Source organism: Barbus barbus, assembly GCF_936440315.1.
Source record: "Barbus barbus genome assembly, chromosome: 8".
NCBI classification, from domain to species: Eukaryota; Metazoa; Chordata; class Actinopteri; order Cypriniformes; family Cyprinidae; genus Barbus; species Barbus barbus.
In genome coordinates, this window is record NC_136736.1 from 26,386,452 (window position 1) to 26,406,020 (window position 19,569).

The following is a 19,569-nucleotide window of genomic DNA, read 5'->3' on the forward strand; positions in this document are numbered from 1 at the left end:
TAATTATTTGTTCTGAAAACAGATTGAGTTTTAATCCAAGGTGCTTTAAATTTGCCACAATGTGCCAAGTTATTCAGAGCTTATCTAGGGTTTAACAGCTTGATCTGAGGTGACTTCAGACTTCTTACTGCACTATTCAAAAGTGGAAAATGTGTAAACAAATAAATATTTATGATAATATAATTCCAATAATGAAAACAGAAATCAATGTGTTAGTTGAACGTGTTTAAAAAAGAAGATGAGGATGAGTGTGGTCTTGATTAGATAAAGTACAGTGTGCTGCCATTTAGATTTCAGTATTGTCTTTTTTTATGGATGCACTGATATTAATAAACAGCCAATACTGATATACAAATGAACCGATGGCCCATAAATGACATATATAGTACATTTCTATGCTGTTTTGTCTAATTAAATGAAATGTTAATAATAAATTATTTTAAATGCTACCATTGAATTTATGCATCACAAAATAATACAATACACTATGAAGTAAGCAATAAGCAGATAAACTGATGAATATCAAATATTACATTTCTAAATAAATTAAATATTAAAACTCTAAATAAATTACTATTAAACATTAAAAAACAAAATAAATCATTTTAAATGCTACACTGAAAAACATTTTATGTTGGATTTACTTTGAAAACATTTTCACTCAGAAATTGCTGGTAAAATTCACAAATAATGACAAAGAAACAGAAGACATTTAATTTAATATGAAATTTTAAAGTAGACAGATTGAAATAGTATTCTCTTGTAACACTCCAATAATCTTTGTTTTATTTACAGCTTCGAAAAATAATGTTTTACAGTGCCCAATTAAATTTTGGCCTAGCTACATATTGCAGTATAATGTGAAAATGGAACATAATTATGAGATTTGATGAAGATTACATTTAACGGTGTTATATATTAAACATTACTTTTAAGTGAGCATTAGATGATGGCAAAGGTAATCTCAGTTTAAAAATGGGAAATGGGCATGCACAATTGACTGATACCAATAAATTAAAAAGAATAACGTGTATGATACCAATATATCATGCATATTTTTATTGGAGATGAGTAGGCATGGGAATAAGGGATGAGATTGTGTGTGCTTGCGAGTCTTTTTTATGCTTTGGGACATGTGTGTGGGAAGGGAAATCCTTCCCTGATCTAAGCTTTAAACCCTGATTTGGCACTGTTATAGCTGACAGAATGTGAGCAGAGAAGAGAGAGACAAAATGAATAGCAAAGATAGTAATATGTGCTTAACTGGCATTTCTCTCTCAAAAGCCACTAAATTCTTATCTTTAGGCCTCTCTAGGGTTCCAACTTCCAACCCTGTTACACCTCACAACAACATACGCTGTCATCACCTCAGAGATAACATAGTGTTGCAAGGTTTGAAATGTATGTGGTTTACTAAATCAACTGAATGATTGATTTTAACTGTGATTTTATAGGATCCAAGATTTCAGATTGAACTGTACGAGAGGGAAGAGGACAGACCCAAGTGTATTCTCAGTGTGCCTATCCTGAACGACAAAAAGGAGGTTGGACAATCCTATATTATCGATTAATATATTGTCATTATGTTATATGTCCAGATAAGCATTAGTAACATTAACACAACTGATCGTATATCTTTTTTACATTACATTTATATTTGTGTTATGACATATTGTATGTTAAAGAACTGGTCCATTGTATATTGGCAGGTTATAGGTGTTGTCGTGGCTGTGAACAAAAGCAGGTCAGGCATATGTGTAGGCAGCTTTTTCTCAGAACAAGATGAGAAAGTGAGTATTTGTCAGAAATAAAGATGGCAAACATTTTGCCTTTCAATAATCTGAAATTCAATAATATTGAGCACATGTATTGTTTTCATCAATAGGCATAGTGTATTGAGTATGAATTGTAGAAGAATTGTATGTGGCAGGCCACATATCTATAATAAATAATAAATGCAATTTTTTTTTCATGTGACTTGAGTGAGTCAAAGAATGAGCCATCTTTTTGTCTCTAGGTGCTGTCGTCACACATGGTGTTGTTCGGACTGATCCTGGAAAACAGCCAGCTGTGTGAAAGTTCTGAACGAGAGCAAACGCAACCAGGTGTCTCGCAGACTTTCATTTAGACACTTTATCTAAAGTGACTTACTCGCTTATCTAAAATGATTCTTCTGAAGAACACATAACATGCTTATCACAAATAACTTTTTCTCTAGCTTGAAATAAGATACTTTAACAATACAGTATCTCACAGAAGTGAGTACACCCCTCACATTTGTGTAATTATTTTATTATATCTTTTCATGTGACAACACTGAAGAAATGTTACTTTGCTACAATGTAAAGTAGTGAGTGTACAGCTTGTATAACAGTGTAAATTTGCTGTCCCCTCAAAATAACTCAACACACAGCCATTGATGTCTAAACCACTGGCCACAAAAGTGAGTACAGCCCTAAGTGAAAATGTCCAATCTTTAGGGATTATGACAGCAATGACATCAGCTACATGTATGCCGTGCATGTGCGAAACGATGGAGACGCTGAACATTATCAACAGACCTGTAAGTTTATCTGATTAATTCGCTTTGTCACTTTGCTAATTATATAATATTTATTACCTATAACAGAGTGCTGGTATAAATATTTTTGCTAATGAATTGATTGGGATCATATGTCTACATGGAAATCAATGACATTTTCGTCGCTTTTCTTCCTTTATATATATATATATATATATATATGTAATTTAGGAAAAACCATATCATCATATGACCAAAAAGTGGTGCTTTAGTTCGGGGACCAATCCTCACTATTTACTAACTATTAGCTATTAATTTTGCCTCAATTACCTCAATAAACAGTTTGCTGCTTATTAATAGTCAGTAAGGTTTTTATAAGTTTAGGTATTTGGTAGGATTATGGTCATGCAGAATAAGGCATTATTATGTGCATTATAAGTATCAATAAACATCCAATATGCTAGCAACTAGTTAATAGAGAGAAATGGTCCCTTAACTAAAGTGTTACCTCTTTTTCTGACATGCACTGTTTTTGTGTGTGTTCTGCAAGGCCCAGATTTCTAAGGTCTCTCAGATCAGGAGTTTGATCAGCACACCTCTGAGAGGCAAACAGAGGGATAACGTCATAGGTAAATATCCACAGTCTAGCATTGATCCAACAAATCAAAGCTCTCAGTCATCATGCTTTCCCAGAGGATTTTTGTTTTTGTTGTTGTTCTCTTTTATATACTGTAGCTCATATTATAATATATTGCATACAGTATGAGTATAGTGTTATGCATTTAACATGGAAAACATAGTTCAGATCATTGGGTTTTGAAAGAATTGGAGAAATTTCAGACTGACTTTTGATCTTAGAAAACATGTCTCCATTTGCTCTCTTTTTAATCTCACTGATGCAAACAGATCTAATTTGTTATTTTACATGTTTTAGATACAAAAGGCCATTCTGTGCATCTCTACATGGATTTAGAGTGTTGATAATGACATTGGTATGAAAATAGTTTGTATAGACAGCATACACAATCTTTTCTTCTTAAAGGTGTGTGCCAGCTAGTCAATAAAATGGCTTTCACTCAGACAGATGTTTTTATACGAGCTGATGAGCACCTCCTGGAGGATTTTGCAGTGTAATGTGCTCTAGGGTTACAAAAATTCAATACGCAGCAGAGGACAGATAAAACCAGAGCAAAGCTGGCTGTGACTAAAGAGGTAGGAAATGCCATCATATTTTGAGTCACTGGAAATCACTTCATTTTGTAAGAATAATGAGCAAGTGATCTGAATACTGACTCAACAATCACACAATACCAGGTTTGAGTTACACAGGAAAATCTCATATTTAAAAGTTCTACCGATTTGAGCAAGAAACATACATTGTTTTTCTTTTTCTATTCACACCGTGTATGTTTATGGCGTGTGTGTATGTTTGCACCTACAGGTCTTATCTTATCAAATCTCTGCTTCACAAGAGGAAATTGATGCATTGGAGGTAACCATTCAAAAACTCTCCTTTTAGTACTTCCTTTTATTTTTCTTTAAAAAGTACCTCCAACCATTCTACATCTGCACATGACTGAATTAACTCAGTCAAACTGTTGTGCAACTGCATTAAAGCCTGCAAATGTTGATGTGATAGACAGAACTTGCTACTTCCTGTGGTTAGAGCATTTTATTGTGTATGTTTGTGGTTTTGTCAGTTGCACTTGAACAAAGGAAATGTGTCATTTGAAAGTCTTAAAATGTTTCCCATTTCCATTCACTTTCCTCTCCTCTAGGAGGCTGTCGTCCCATCAGCAGATGCCCTCCGTTTACTGGATTTTGACTTCAGTGATTTTGATATTTCCCAGACTGTCATGACTCAGGCTGTTTTGTGCATGCTCCTGGATCTCAATTTGCCCCAGGAGTTCAGCGTTGACTACAAGGTTTCTGGTTTAATCCTGCTTGGCTCTTCTAGCTAACGTCACTAACAATCAAGCTTTAAGTAATACTTTTGTGTAAACTGTGGATCTAGAATTGGTATTTCCTTTTCTTCTTCAGACCCTGTGTCAGTGGGTTTTGAGCGTACAGAAGTGCTACAGAAGCAATGTAGTCTATCATAACTGGAGTCACGCATTGCGCACAGCCCAGTGTATGTTTGCTATGATGCAGACAGAGGAACTAAAGGTCAGAATTATAATCTGTTGATAAACAATTTGTCCTAATTTTTTAATCTCAGCACTGCACACTGGGTTAATAAATTAAAAAGTTTATTCTGAGGAAATTTAATGGATTAAGCAAATGATTAGTTCATTAATCCCTGTCCTGCCAAATCTCTGATATTTCACTGCCCTCACATTCAGGTGGCATTCCAAGTTTGCTTAATCTCTCATGTTCTTTAATCCAGAGTTACTTTAGCAGTCTGGAGGTTCTTGCTCTCATGATTGCCAGTCTGTGCCATGATCTGGACCACAGAGGAGTAAATAACTCTTACATAGAGAGGTAAACTACACTACTCCAAATACCACTGTGTTATTATAAACATCTGTCTAAAGTAGCCTATTGCGTAAAATGGCCTAACAAGTATTTGAACGTGTTTAAACATGTTTGAATGCCATTGTTATTTATACAAGGCCATTTATTCATTTTAAAGTGTGGCAAGCACTTTTTGGGGCCACTCTGTAGTGCTGTGTCAGTATTTGAGGTGCCACACTATGATTTCTAATTAAAAACTTATTGAATAACTATTTAAGAACATAATACCTACAGTATACATATTTAAATGTTTCTTTGTAAATGGCCTTAATATTTTGTACTGGTAGATTGAATAAATATTTGATAAATAGATGCAATATTACAGTCTGTTGTGAATTTTTGATCCCCTATTTTATTCTCTTTCTCTCTTTTCCCCTTTTTTCCTCTCTCTGTGTCATAGGAGTAACCAGCCACTGGCACAACTGTATGGTCGCTCGTCCCTGGAGCACCATCATTATGACATGTGCCTTCTCATTCTCAACAATCCCGTAAGATCCATCCATACATTCATCTATCCATCCATCTATCAATAACATCCATTCAATTCATCCATCCATCTTGCTGTTCATTCTTCCAACCATAGTATCCATCCATTCATCTTGTTGTCCAATCATCCATCCATCCTTCCATCATTCACCCATCCATCCATCCTCCATCTGTCCATAACATCATCCATCTATTTATAGCATCCATCCATCATTCACCTATTCATCCATCCATCTATCCATCCATCCATCTATCATCCATCCATCCATCCTCCATCTGTCCATAAATCCATTCATCTTGTTGACCAGTCATCCGCTCATAGCATCCGTCCATTGCATCCATCCATTTATAGCATCCATCCATCCATAGCATCAATCGTTAACATTCATCCATAGTATCCATCCATTCAAAGCACCCATCCATCCATAATATCCATCCATAGCATCCTTAGAATTTGTCTGTCCATCCATCTATCTGGCATCCATTTATCTCAATATACATAAGTTTATGAATCCATGTCCATGCACAGCTATTTTAAACCCCTCAACGTTCTTCTCTCTCAGCGCAGTCAGATTCTCAGCTCGCTCTCATTGAAGGAATACAGGGCCTGTGTGCAGATGATTGAGAAGAACATTCTGGCAACAGACCTTGCTATCTATAGAGTAAGCATTAATCCTTTTCCAGTTCAAGCTGTAAACACAGCTGTTCACATAAAATACGTCAAAACAGAATTATCTCAATTTTACGTGTCTGTATGTGTTTGTTTATCTATAGGAAGAGAACTAAGTTCTTTAAACTTGCTCAGAGTAACAGCTGTCTTTGGACAGATGAAGGACACAGAGAACTGCTTAGGTAAAAATATACAAACATGAAGAATATGCACATTAATGCATGATATTCACACATTTAAAAAAAAAAGTGTATTAATAAAAAGTTAATTTCACCTAACACACATTCTCACTCAAACCAACAAAATCTACATATATTTCTTATACCGTCTTCTTCTAACAGCACATACACTCTATACATTTTTGTCTACTTTTATCTGCTCTCGTTAGATCAAACTGTAACACAGTGCAAGAACAGGAAACTTTCACCACATTTGTTTGCTTTTGACCACTTCCTGTCTCTATATTAACTGATGTTCTTGATCTAAATAGGTCAATGCTAATGACAGCAAGTGACATATGTGCAATAACCAAACCATGGCCAGTTCAGAAGTGGGTGAGCATCTCCCACACACACATTTACATGCATGCATGCAGATACACCACAACCACACATGCATTCAAGCACACACACACACACACACACACACACAGAAACACACCCTTATATACACACATACACAATTTCTCTTTCTTTCTCCTCACTTCGACAGATTGCTGAACTTGTTGCAATAGAATTTTATGCACAAGGAGACAGAGAAAAGAATGAATTAAATATTCAGCCAATGGTAAGTCTGTAAGTCTATACCTTAAAGAGTTATATCTTTCTCTGCTTGTTTACTTTATTATTTTTTTGTACATGAAGACATTATATTTAAGAGGGAGGGAGGCTATTTTGTAGTCCTTTTTTCTTTACAAAATGTTACAGGTGTGTCGTTTAATCAGAAGTTTGAATGAAAGGTTGAATCTCTTTCTCATAGCATGTGATGGACCGTGCAAACTCCACTCCACTCAAGGTGAGGGCTTCCCTGCACACATCCTGTTAGAAATGTGTGACAGTATGTGTGTTTAAGTGAGTAAGAGACATCTCTGCTGCAAAGCCTTTGTGTTGCAAAAGAAGCAACACAAAGTCTGTAACTACTGTTTCTGTCTTTTTTCTTCTTTCCCACATAATTTCAGTTACGTTAAATTGTTCCCACTTCCCATAACACAGTATCATTACAAACAGTACTGTGGGCACTTAACTTAAGCCAATTTCCCTGATCAATTTTCCATAATTCCCTCCAAGCATTATAGTTAGAAGACATTACAGTGTGTTGGACATTACAAAGTTGCATCTTCGCTGACAGCTTTTAAGATTGCATTCTGTCCAATTTAACCATTCTGACACATTTTCCCAGCGGAAATCATTAATAGAATGTTTCAATATACGGGCAGAAACTACAACCCAATAAGCATGCTATTTCTGAGAATGTATACCATATGGCATCCATTGCCCTATCCTTTGTAAGGCATCATGTGAATATGTCCCTACATTCGACAGTTTGTTAGCAATCACTTGTTTGTCAATAGTGTTAAGCACTCCTAAACCTGTACCTGTCCCTCCCAGTAATGTATCATACCATGCTCGTTTGTTTCTACATTTTGGTAAAGGAGGGAAAAGAATGGTCCAAAATACAGTTGTGTGTTTAACAGCATTAGTCCTAAACACGTTGTTCTTTCTCAGGAGACAATGATGTTGTTTTGCACCAGTTGCAACCTTGAATGTATCCCCCAATAGACTTTCAGTCTCTAAATGTTCATACGTTGAGCGTACCACAAAAAACAACCCATCTCTTACATTCGGTCCCACGCTCAATGGAGAACCAAACTTCTAACACATCTCAGGTGCATCCTTCTGACATAGCAGCAAATATACACATTGAATATAGTAAGTAAAGTAAAAAGTACTAGTAAAATTATTATGGGATAAATAAAAATGTTGAGAAGATGTCGTGATCGTGGGGACCAACCTTCAAAAATGGACCACCAACACTAACGATTCTGACACATTATTCCAGCGGAAATCATTAATAGAATGTTTCAATATACGGGCAGAAACTACATCCCAATAAGCTTGAAATTTCTGAGAATGTATACCATATGGCATCCATTGCCCTATCTTTTGTAAGGCATCATGTGAATATCTCCCTACATTCGACAGTTTGTTTGCAATCACTTGTTTGTCAATAGTGTTAAATACTCCTAAACCTGTACCTGTCCCTCCCAGTAATGTATCATACCATGCTCGTTTGTTTCTACATTTTGGTAAAGGAGGGAAAAGAATGGTCCAAAATACAGTTGTGTGCCATTTAGAATGTGGATTCATGGTGGTAACACACAAAGTATGTGGTCCAACTTCAAACAATATATCAGTTGGTATAGAATGGTCCCACTGGCAGACACCAACTCCCTCTGTCAAACATGGATTGGAATACCCTGTTCGCAGAGAACAGATTATTCCTTGATCAGTGTTATCACAATCAGAAACATCATAAGTTTGATTACTATAAGGATTCAACCAATCAGACATTACATAAGTTAGAAGACATTACAGTGTGTTGTACATTACGAAGTTGCATCTTCGCTGACAGCATATTGAGATAGCATTCTGTCCAATTTAACCATTCTGACACATTATTCCAGCGGAAATCATTAATAGAATGTTTCAATATACGGGCAGAAACTACATCCCAATAAGCTTGAAATTTCTGAGAATGTATACCATATGGCATCCATTGCCCTATCCTTTGTAAGGCATCATGTGAATATCTCCCTACATTCGACAGTTTGTTAGCAATCACTTGTTTGTCAATAGTGTTAAGCACTCCTAAACCTGTACCTGTCCCTCCCAGTAATGTATCATACCATGCTCGTTTGTTTCTACATTTTGGTAAAAGAGGGAAAAGAATGGTCCAAAATACAGTTGTGTGTTTAACAGCATTAGCAACAGGTGTGCAAGTGTGTGGTATCGGTACAACATGTCGATCTAAGTGTTGTGGTTTACGAACCCATGGTATTACTGTCCCATATGTAGACCTGTTATAGATTCTAGTAGAATTAAGAAGTGTCAATGGTTTTGGATTGTCAGTAACCACACTTTGTAACCCAGTAATGTTTTGACCATCACATTTCCGTGTAGTATAGTTCCCTATACACAATGATACATTGGTGTGTATTGTTACTGATAGATTTGTTGGACAATCTAATATCGGAAGATTACAATGACCCCGAAAACAAAGATTAGTCTTATATATTATACAACCTCCGGTTGGCCTTATAATGCCCACCGGACATGTAGCATTGGCTTCACAGACGGTGTTGTCCTGTCTCCTAGAATGTGGACCCCTTTTCCATTGCAACACCAGTCTTGTGTACGAGTGTACCTCAACCACAGGCACTTGAGCACAGTCTTGTGTACGAGTGTACCTCAACCACAGGCACAAAAGATCCGACGATCCAGCCCAGGCTGTGACCCTGTATGTGGACCACACTCGTCGTGCTTTTCCTCGACCCAAGATGACTTTTAGTTCTTGACGTACAGAAACAATTGCAGATTTTACCAACACCCCTGTTTGATGTTGATAAGCGTTGTCTTGTAGCCACCTGTGGAAGAAAATTCATTTTATGTTCATTTTATACTTTTGTATTGCAAAAACCTTTTGGTATGGCTGTGTAAATTACAAAGGGTCTGGAGATTTCTAGCCTAAGATGTATGGACGACAAGGGAGGGTTCCATGTGAGGGTGTTGGGGAGGAAACCAGACCCAGGGGAGATGGGCCAGATGTATGGTAGTGACCTGAAAGGTTATTTGGGCCCTAAAATATAAGAAGATATGCTTTTGTAGAATGATATAGTAGGATGTTGTTTTTTACTTCAGCATGTGTGGAAAATTACAGCAGAGAGATGTTTTGTAACCTTGTGACCTTGAGTGTTTAGAGTGTGGATATAAGGTGGAGGAGCACCCTCCCCGGATTGTCACACTCTGCAGCAACTGATGTTTCTGTATGACTGTCTGACCTTCTTTGCAAAGAAAGAATTAAACCTTTTAAAAGACCAAGTGTGAGTTTGTCTCTTGACTGAGGAGAGTAAGTTAAAATTTGCCACAACAATTTGGTGTCAGAAGTGGGATTCCTTGGATGTGCCTTCTGGACCTGAGAGCGGACGGTGACTGATCATCCTGGACTTAGAGTCCAGCCCTACCCCGAACAGATTAAGGGACGAGGGACCGACCGCCAGGGCCCGGGGAGAACACCACTGGAATCTGTAAACGAACTCAGGTGGCTACAGGACTCTCGGGTAAGAGACAAATCAACTTTTCTAAAAGAATTTGGGTTTTGATTAGAATTGGAATTAAGAGAGGGATAAATCATATTGGTGGGTCTGACTCTGTGGTGCCACGTAACTGAGATCACTGCGTGCGGAAGGCAGCGTGATCAAAGGGGTCTCAAAGGAGACTGAACTGCGTGGGAGTGAAATGATACAGCACAGGTTGAAAGTTTTCTAGGGGAAATTGAAACTGGGCACGAGGCGTGACGGGAGATTGAGCAAGAAATTGAAATCAGGAGATCCAGATATTTCGAAGCAAGAAATTGGAATCACGCGCAACGCAGTTAACAGATTTCTAAGAGGGAAAACTGAAACTGTGCGGGTATCAGTTGGAGTGGCTGATGCGCTCCGTTTCTTCCGGTTTCAGGAGAATCCGGATCTGTTGGAGACGTCCGACAGATTATTTAGGCGCCTAAAGGGAAAATCCACAGAGAAAAGAAAAAACCAATATGGGGAAGTCCCAGAGCAAGCTCGTAAAATATGATACACCGGTATATTGGCAAATGAGAAAAATGTATGGCCAGAAATGCATGCAAGATATGGGGAAATTAATTAGGTATCATGATTTTCCAGAAGAGGGAACACTGAATGTCACAAGATTAAAGATAGTAAAGGAATCAGTTGAAGAGGGAAGCAAGAAACAGAAAGGTTGTTGTGTGAAGCATATGTGTGATAAATGTGAGCAGACGGTGAATTGTTGGTTGGGGGAAGCGGATAAGAGGGAAAGAAGGGCGATGCAAAAAGAATTAGCATGTAGAGCTGATAAAGAAAAGAAAGATGAAAAATGTGAAGAAATAGTAACTGCATCACATAAACCTACTAACCACTCTGTCTGTGTTTCTCCACACGCACCACCACCGTATCATCACTGTCCCGTGGCGGAGCTGCAAGCCCTGAAAGTGGACCCTGACCTCGACTGCTCTCCACCGAAGAGACCAACAGCACCGCGAGTGGAAGAAGAAATAGAGGAAGACCCCGAAATGATTCCTGAAACCCCCCACGAGGAAGCTGAACAGGAAAAAATGCTGATAGTTCCCCCGACAAAGAAAAGAAAAACCAGAAAAACGGTGAAAGAAGAAAATGTGAGTATAACAGCTCCGATGATTGAAGTCTCGGGACCTGACGGCCCGATCATGGTCTTTAGACCGTGGACTGTGACTGATATTAAAGAAGCGATGGCTCATTTGCCATGTGACAGAGATTTACAGCTGGCCTCAGTTCAAGCTGTATCAAGACCGGGGAGCTATTCAGTGCAGCAAAATCAGCAGAAAGGTGGGGGAAGAGGAAAATGGCAGGGTGGAAGAAACAGTGGAAAGCGGGCCTGCTGGATCTGCAACACTGATGATCATGCGTTCAATAAGTGTACCAAGTGCCGAGTTTGCAAGAAGGATGGTCATTGGGCTAAGGACTGTCCGGAGAACCAGCGAGATCAAGAAGCAGACTGAGGGCAGGAGATCGGAGAGCAGGCGAGAGGAGGGGTCCAGGTTGAGCAGTCTCAGAGGGCCACTGAACAGGGAAGTGAACATTTTTAACCACACACACACACACATACATTGATGTACACACTGCTCTCTGCAATGAAGAAAAAGCTTGCGTTTCTTTGTGTGATTCTGATGTGACTGATGAAAATTTTGATAAATGTTGGATGATGTTTGAAAGTGAAGCATTTAAGAAAATGCCCAAATACCCCATGCTAGTTGAGGGGGTAATGATTGAGTTTTTAGCCAATTCTGGGGCTTCGAGGTCATCAATACGACCATGTGACTTGCCATGTCGACCGTTATTGACAGATAAAATAAATGAGTCAATTTCTGCATCAGGGCATGCAATTTTTGAAAGATTTACAGTGCCTCTAAATTGTGAAACAGAGGAGGGCAAATTGCTGAACCATGCATTCATTTATGCACAAAAATGCCCTGTGCCAATTTTGGGGAGAGATCTGCTATGCAAACTGAATTTGACAGTGGTTGCAGACTCCTGGGGTGTCAGAGTAGCAGAGGAGGGAGAGCAATGGTGTTGTTTGCAAGCAGAGCCTCAGTGGGCTTATGAATGGCACATCACAATCATGATTGGTCTGAAGTGATGTGCGAACTGGCTAAAAGACAAACTGAGCCATCTATCTCAGAAATAATGCTGTCTGACAATTTACATTGCACGTCACATGTCGTAGTGGAATTAGACAAACAGTATGAAAAAGACTGGTTTAAGGGGGAAAAAGGTGAAACTTTGAGTTTTGAGAAAATATTTTGGACAGAAAGCATGTGTGCTATTTCAGTCGGCCTGACAGAAAAACGTACCAGGTTACGTATGTAACCCAGGTTCCCTGAAGGGAACGAGAGCTACGTCCGAAGACGCTATGGGAACGCCATCAGCGTAACCGGCGCTCTGAATATTTTATACAACAGTCTAATGGATGGGCGAGGCGTCACGGGCGGGGTGACGTCACGACCAGGAAGTTATATAAGCACGTGCGGCGGAGCCGGCATCAGCTTCAAGTCATGAAGCAAGCGCTGGCAGGGATGCCGGAAGTGTGGCTCGGGACGTAGCTCTCGTTCCCTTCAGGGAACCTGGGTTACATACGTAACCTGGTACGTTCCCTTCCAGGAACTTCGAGCTACGTCCGAAGACGCTATGGGAACGCAATACCAACGCCGCCAGACTGACAAGTCCCTGCCTAGTGTCAGGCTGAAAGGACGGAGGAGCCTGGAGTGGCTCTGATGTCGAGGTTGTAAAACCTGGCGAATGTCAGGGGCGTGGACCACCCAGCAGCGTTGCAGATGTCTTGCATGGAGACACCTGCCCAGAAGGCCTTGGAGGCCGCCACACCTCGGGTCGAGTGTGCTCTGACTCCCAACGGCGGGGGAAGGTCAGAGGTCTCGTACGCCAGATTGATGGCATCCACTATCCACCTGCTAAGAGTGGGCTTCGAAGCTGGAAGACCCCTCTTAGGTGGACCAAAGCACACGAGCAATTGGTCCGTTTTTCTCCACAGGGCAGCTCTGTGGATGTATGCGTCCAGTGCTCGCACTGGACACACACAGTTGTGCCTTTCCTGGTCGGGCTCCCTGAAGGGAGGAGGACAAAAGGCCTGGAGTACGACCGGCTGTGGTACGACCGTCAGAACCTTCGGAATGTACCCCGTACGGGGGTAGAGGAAGACTTTCGCCGAACCGGGCGCAAAGTCGATATGCGAAGGGGCCACAGATAGGGCCTGGAGGTCACTCACCCTCCTCAGAGAGGTGATAGCCAGCAGAAAGACGGTCTTAATCGTGAGGAGTCTATCAGTTATCTCCCCGAGAGGCTCGAAGGGTGCTCTGCCCAGAGCCTCTAGTACCACGGCCAGGTCCCACGTGGGGACACGGGGTCGTACAGGCGGCCTCAGCCTCAGCGCACCGCGGAGGAAACGTGTAACCAGGGGGTGTCTGCCCACTGACTGGCCACTGACAAGGGCGTGGTATGACGAGATAGCTGCCACGTAGACCTTAATAGTGGAGTGGGTTAACCCTGCGGAGAAGCGGGCCTGCAGGAACTCCAGAACTGCGCGGATCGGGCAGTTAACTGGGTCGAGCTGGCGGTCTCCGCACCATGAAGTGAAGAGTTTCCACTTCAAGGCGTACAGTTTCCTCGTAGAGGGAGCTCTGGACTGGAGGATGGTCTCGACAACCTCGGTTGACAGACCGGAAGCTATGAGCTGTGCCCCCTCAGGGGCCACACCCACAGCCTCCAGCACTCCGGGCGGGGGTGCACAAGGGTGCCCCCGGCCTGTGAGAGGAGATCGCTCCTGATCGGTACCGGCCACGGGGTGCCGTCAAGGAGGGAAATCAGATCCGAGAAACATACTCGGCCCGGCCAGAACGGCGCTACTAACAGTAGGCTTACCGCGTCCCGGCGCACTCTCGCCAAAACTCCCGGGAGCAGAGCGATCGGGGGGAAGGCGTACAGACGAAGCCTCGGCCAGGTCTGTACCATAGCGTCCAGTCCCAGAGGCGCTGGAGGAGCTAGAGAGAACCAAAGGGGACATTGCGCCGACTCTCGAGTCGCAAAGAGGTCCACCTGTGCTTGGCCAAAGACCTTCCAAATCTGCTTCACCACCTGGGGGTGAAGCATCCATTCCCCGGGCCTCGGCCCCTGTCTCGACAGGACGTCTGCTCCGATGTTGAGATACCCAGGAATGTGCACAGCTCTCAATGATAGGAGCTTGCCCTGGGACCACACAAGGATCTGGTGTGCCAGCTTGTACAAGGGGCGCGATCGCAGACCTCCTTGGTGGTTGATGTAAGAGACCACTGCCGTGCTGTCGGTGCGGACCAGCACGTGGCGATCTCTCAGGTCTGGGAGGAAGTGCTTGAGAGCACGGAACACAGCTAGGATCTCTAGCCAGTTGATATGCCACGTCAGGTGGCGACCACTCCACAGACCGCGGGCAGGGTGGCCACTCATGACCGCACCCCAACCGGTGAGGGAAGCGTCCGTCGCTAGCGAGACGCGGCGGCAAGGAGCTCCCAGCACCGGGCCCTGGGACAAGAACCAGGGTTTCCTCCACATGTCTAAGGCACGGATGCAGCGCCGTGATACCTTGACAGCGCGGAGCGAGTTTCCCCTCAGGGAGACCCCCCTGGTCTTGAGCCACCACTGTAGGGGCCTCATGTACAGCAGGCCAGAAGGAATCACGCTGGACGCAGCTGCCATGAGCCCAAGCAGCCTCTGAAACTGCTTGACAGTGAATGGCTGGCCTTCTCGCACTCTCCTGACTGCCGTGAGGATCGACTCGATCCGAGCAGGGGTCAAACGAGCCTGCATCGTGGTCGAATTCCACACCACGCCTAGATAAGTGGTTCTCTGAGCTGGAGAAAGCACACTCTTTTTGGCGTTTAGTCTTAACCCCAAATCCTTCATGTGGGCAAGAACGACATCTCGATGCCGAGCTGCCAACTGCTCTGATTGAGCAAGGATCAACCAATCGTCGATATAGTTTAGTATGCGGATGCCTTGCAGTCGCAACGGGACCAGGACCGCATCTACACACTTGGTGAAAGTGCGGGGTGAGAGTGCTAGGCCGAAGGGAAGAACCCGATATTGGTACGCTTTGCCCCCGAAAGCGAACCTCAGGAACTTCCTGTGAGAGGGAAGGATGGACACATGGAAATAGGCGTCTTTGAGGTCTATCGTGACAAACCAGTCCTCGGACCTGATTTGAGATACAATCTGCTTGACCGTCAGCATCTTGAACTTCAGCGATCTGACTGAGAGGTTCAAGAGACGCAAGTCCAGTATGGGCCTCAGCCCTCCGTCCCTCTTCGGAACAATGAAGTATCGGCTGTAGAAGCCGGTGTACACTTCGTGAGGTGGAACCAACTCTATGGCTTCCTTTTTCAGCAAAGTGTTGACTTCCTGTTCCAGGACCAGAGCCTGCTCGGGGCGGACCGTAGTCACACAAACCCCGTTGAACCGTGGGGGTGGCCCATCGAACTGGATGGAATAGCCAGCCTGTACCGTCCGCAGGACCCAGAGAGACACGTTCGGCAGCCGTTGCCAGGCTGCCAAACGATCTACTAAGGGAATCAGTCTCTCGAGACTGACCTCTGGTGTTAGAGAAGCGGCCAGACCGCTGTCTTGCTGCGGCGCACCGACAGGAGACGCGTAATCTGGCGGCTGAGGCGAGTCTCTCAGGCCCGCTGAGGTCACAGGCGGTAGAACCTGAGAATAACGCTCGCTGGGACCTGCTGTGCCCTGGAACTGCAGGGTTGGCAGACAAATCCCCGGAGGGCACCGAGGGGAGACGGTCACCGTGAGCCGCGGTGTGAGCCGCTCCACCCCAGTAGGGGTCGCCCTCCGAAGTCCTGGGGCTCGCCCATCAGGACTTCCTTGCCGCGGACCTCTTGGCCGCCAAGACATCCCTCAGGTCTGTCTTGGGCTTTGAAGTCCCCGGCGCGGAGCGCCGCTGCCCTCGGCTCCGTCTCGGGGGAGCACGAGAGGTGACGCTCTCTTTCTGCGCAGCCCTGTGCGAGGAGCTGGTATGCGGAGGAGGCTGCTCCCGCCCAGCAGCCTCCAGAGTTAGAGAGCGGCGGGGAAGGAACCGCCGAAACGCCTCCGCCTGCCTGCGGGCCTCCTGAAACCTGTCGACGACGGTGCTCACAGCGTCGCCGAACAGGCCAGAAGGCTGAAGCGGGGCGTCGAGGAGGCAGACCCTGTCCTTCTCCTTGATGTCGGACAGGGTCAGCCACAGATGCCTCTCCGCTGCCACCATAGCTGCCATGGAGCGGCCGATCGCACGGGCCGACTCCTTGGTGGCGCGGAGAGACAAATCGGCGGTTCTCCTGAGCTCTGCGATATCGTCGGCTCTGATATCCCCGAACTCATCTAACTCCTTCAGCAGTTCGGCCTGGTACGCCTGCAACACAGCCATCGTGTGCAGACACGCACCAGCCTGTCCTGCTGCCGCATACCCCTTGCCCACTAGGGATGATGTGGTGCGCAGAGGCCTAGTGGGCAGGGTAGGAGCCTTCAAGGACGACGCCGTGGAAGGAGACAGATAGCCCGCAAGCGTCTGCTCAATCCGGGGCATCGCCCTGTATCCACGCCCATCCAATTCCCGCACATTACCGTAGTAATCTGACGCGGGAACGAAAGGGCGGGATGTATACGGTTTCGCCCAGGATCTCGACACCTCGGTGTGGAGATCGGGGAAAAAAGGAAGGCTCCTGCGTAGAGGTGGCGGCCGCGAGCGCAGGAAACGCTCGTCCAGGAGGCTGGACTGCGGCACAGCTGTTTTCTCGGGGGGCCAACTGATGTCAAGCTTGGCCGCTGCCCGAGTTACCACCTCTAAAAGCTCCTCGTATTGGGGCGAGAGAGGCGGCGCAACCCCTTCAACGCTCGTCACATCAACCTCCTCGGAGGAAGATAGACGAAGCGCTGAGTCCTCATCTCTGGGGGAAGTAACCGCTTCCCCGAGAGACGGGACACCAGATCTGGCGGACACGGGAGGAGATAGAGACATGCCCGTCTCACTCCCGCCAGCCAGATCAGCCTGCGAGCCCCACGAGTGTAGCAGCCGCTCTGCCTCGGCAGCAGCGGGGCCAGCACCGCGTGGGAGGCTCGCGAAGGCTCCCTTCTCAAAGAGAGCCTTCCGGGTGCGGAGTGTGCGCAGCGGGAGCCGCTCACAGTGCGGGCAATCGGCTCCCTCGAGAGCCAACGCCGCATGCTCCGCACCCAAACAGACCACGCACAGGTTGTGTGTGTCCCCACTCGTGATGTAACGAGGGCAGGGACTAACACACAACCTGAAACGCGATCTGGGATCGCCCCTAGTCTTTGCCTTGGCTTTAGGCATAATCTCCTGGGTTTCTAAGACAGACAACACCAAATAAGACTCACAAGACACAAATCAGACTGACAATACACAGAGCGCTTGCTGAATGACAGAAAGCTGATGCCGGCTCCGCCGCACGTGCTTATATAACTTCCTGGTCGTGACGTCACCCCGCCCGTGACGCCTCGCCCATCCATTAGACTGTTGTATAAAATATTCAGAGCGCAGGTTACGCTGATGGCGTTCCCATAGCGTCTTCGGACGTAGCTCGAAGTTCCTGGAAGGGAACAGCTTCCCTTTTTCCTAGTGTCAGAGTCTGTGCCTCATTTATCTCTCTCCAAGGCCAAAGAGCAGACATGGGCCGAACTGGGAAGATTTGTGAAGCGCTGTGTTGAGACTACAGACTGGTGTGAGATAAGTGCTGATGTGAAACACAGTGAGAGTTTAGGAGCGTTTATGTCAGATTGCAAGCATGAAATTGAGGTAGGGAGAGAAGTGGTGCACATTGATAAAGACATTAAGGGAAATCACTGCATGACAGACATTTGCGTTTCAGAAATTCACCCAGCCTTGGTGGATGTGCCATCCGAGCTGTGGGCAAAACATAAGTATGATGTGGGGTTGATAAAAAATTGTGAACCTGTAGTAATCACCCCAAAGTCTGATTACAGGCCGTGTCAACGGCAGTATCCCCTGAAAAGGGAGGCGGTACTGGGAATCAAACTAGTTTTTGACTCTCTGGTAAAACAAGGTATTATTGTCGAGTGCAGTGATTCCCCTGTAAGAACTCCCATTTTTCTTGTGAAAAAGATAAGAGACAAAGGTCAACCAACAGAGTGGCGTTTTGTGCAGGATCTACAGGCAGTAAATGCAGCTGTCAGGCAAAGGGCTCCATCAGTTCCAAATCCATATACGATTTTGTCACAAATACCACAAGATGCAACATTCTTCTCAGTGGTAGATTTGGCTAATGCATTTTTCAGTGTGCCGGTGGACAAGGACAGTCAATTCTGGTTTGCATTTGAATTTGATGGTAGAAGCTACACATTCACGAGAATGAGTCAGGGGTATTGTGATAGCCCGAGTCTATACAATGAGGCGCTTAGGAGAAGTCTGGAGCCTTTGACCCTGACAGCAGGAACTGCTTTACTGCAGTACGTGGATGATCTTTGTCTTTGCGCACGTGATGAGGCCACGTGTTTGGCTGACACTCTGGCCCTTTTACAGCATTTGGCTGGGGAGGGCCACAGAGTTAGCTTGTCTAAACTGCAATTTGTGAAACAACAAGTTACATTTTTGGGTCATGTCATAACACCGAACAGTAAATCCCTGTCTGACAAAAGAATTCAAGGCATTAAAGATGTACCAAAGCCAATTACAAAGAAACAAATGTTGTCATTTTTGGGCATGTGTTCGTATTGTCGAACATTTATTCCTAACTATGCAATTCTTGAGCAGCCTCTGAGAGCCCTAACAATAGGGAAGGTGTTGAAGTCGACTGACAAAATTGATTGGAATGAGGAGGCAGAAAAGGCATTTTTAAATATGAAAATTCAGCTGTCTCAGGCGCCAACTTTGGGCCTGCCGGGTACCGACTAAGCCTTTTGTTCAGAGGGTGGATGAGAAAAATGGGTTTATGACTTCTGTGTTGTTGCAGCATCATGGAGACAAATTGAGACCTGTGGCTTATTTTTCAAGCAAAC

General features: G+C 44.4%; 1 protein-coding gene across 1 annotated transcript; it reads left to right on the forward strand.

Moving 5' to 3' along the window:
* Window positions 1–4,899: 4,899 nt before the first annotated feature.
* Window positions 4,900–18,537, forward strand: LOC306874373 (rod cGMP-specific 3',5'-cyclic phosphodiesterase subunit beta-like). Its single transcript, XM_079424371.1, has 8 exons — window positions 4,900–5,002; window positions 5,436–6,183; window positions 6,296–6,373; window positions 6,682–6,745; window positions 6,903–6,977; window positions 7,170–7,205; window positions 9,566–12,850; window positions 18,158–18,537. The coding sequence occupies exons 4-7, from the start codon at window positions 6,686–6,688 to the stop codon at window positions 9,701–9,703; spliced, it is 309 nt and encodes a 102-aa protein (XP_079280497.1). The 5' UTR covers window positions 4,900–5,002; window positions 5,436–6,183; window positions 6,296–6,373; window positions 6,682–6,685; the 3' UTR covers window positions 9,704–12,850; window positions 18,158–18,537.
* Window positions 18,538–19,569: the final 1,032 nt, after the last annotated feature.

What these genes read in the sequence shown, in the direction of transcription:
- LOC306874373 (XM_079424371.1), top strand. Translation starts at nt 6,686, where the DNA reads ATGCTAATGACAGCAAGTGACATATGTGCAATAACCAAACCATGGCCA. An exon ending in CATGGCCAGTTCAGAAGTGG is followed by an intron (nt 6,746 to 6,902) that starts GTGAGCATCTCC and finishes TCACTTCGACAG; the next exon opens with ATTGCTGAACTTGTTGCAAT. An exon ending in CAAACTCCACTCCACTCAAG is followed by an intron (nt 7,206 to 9,565) that starts GTGAGGGCTTCC and finishes CCTGTCTCCTAG; the next exon opens with AATGTGGACCCCTTTTCCAT.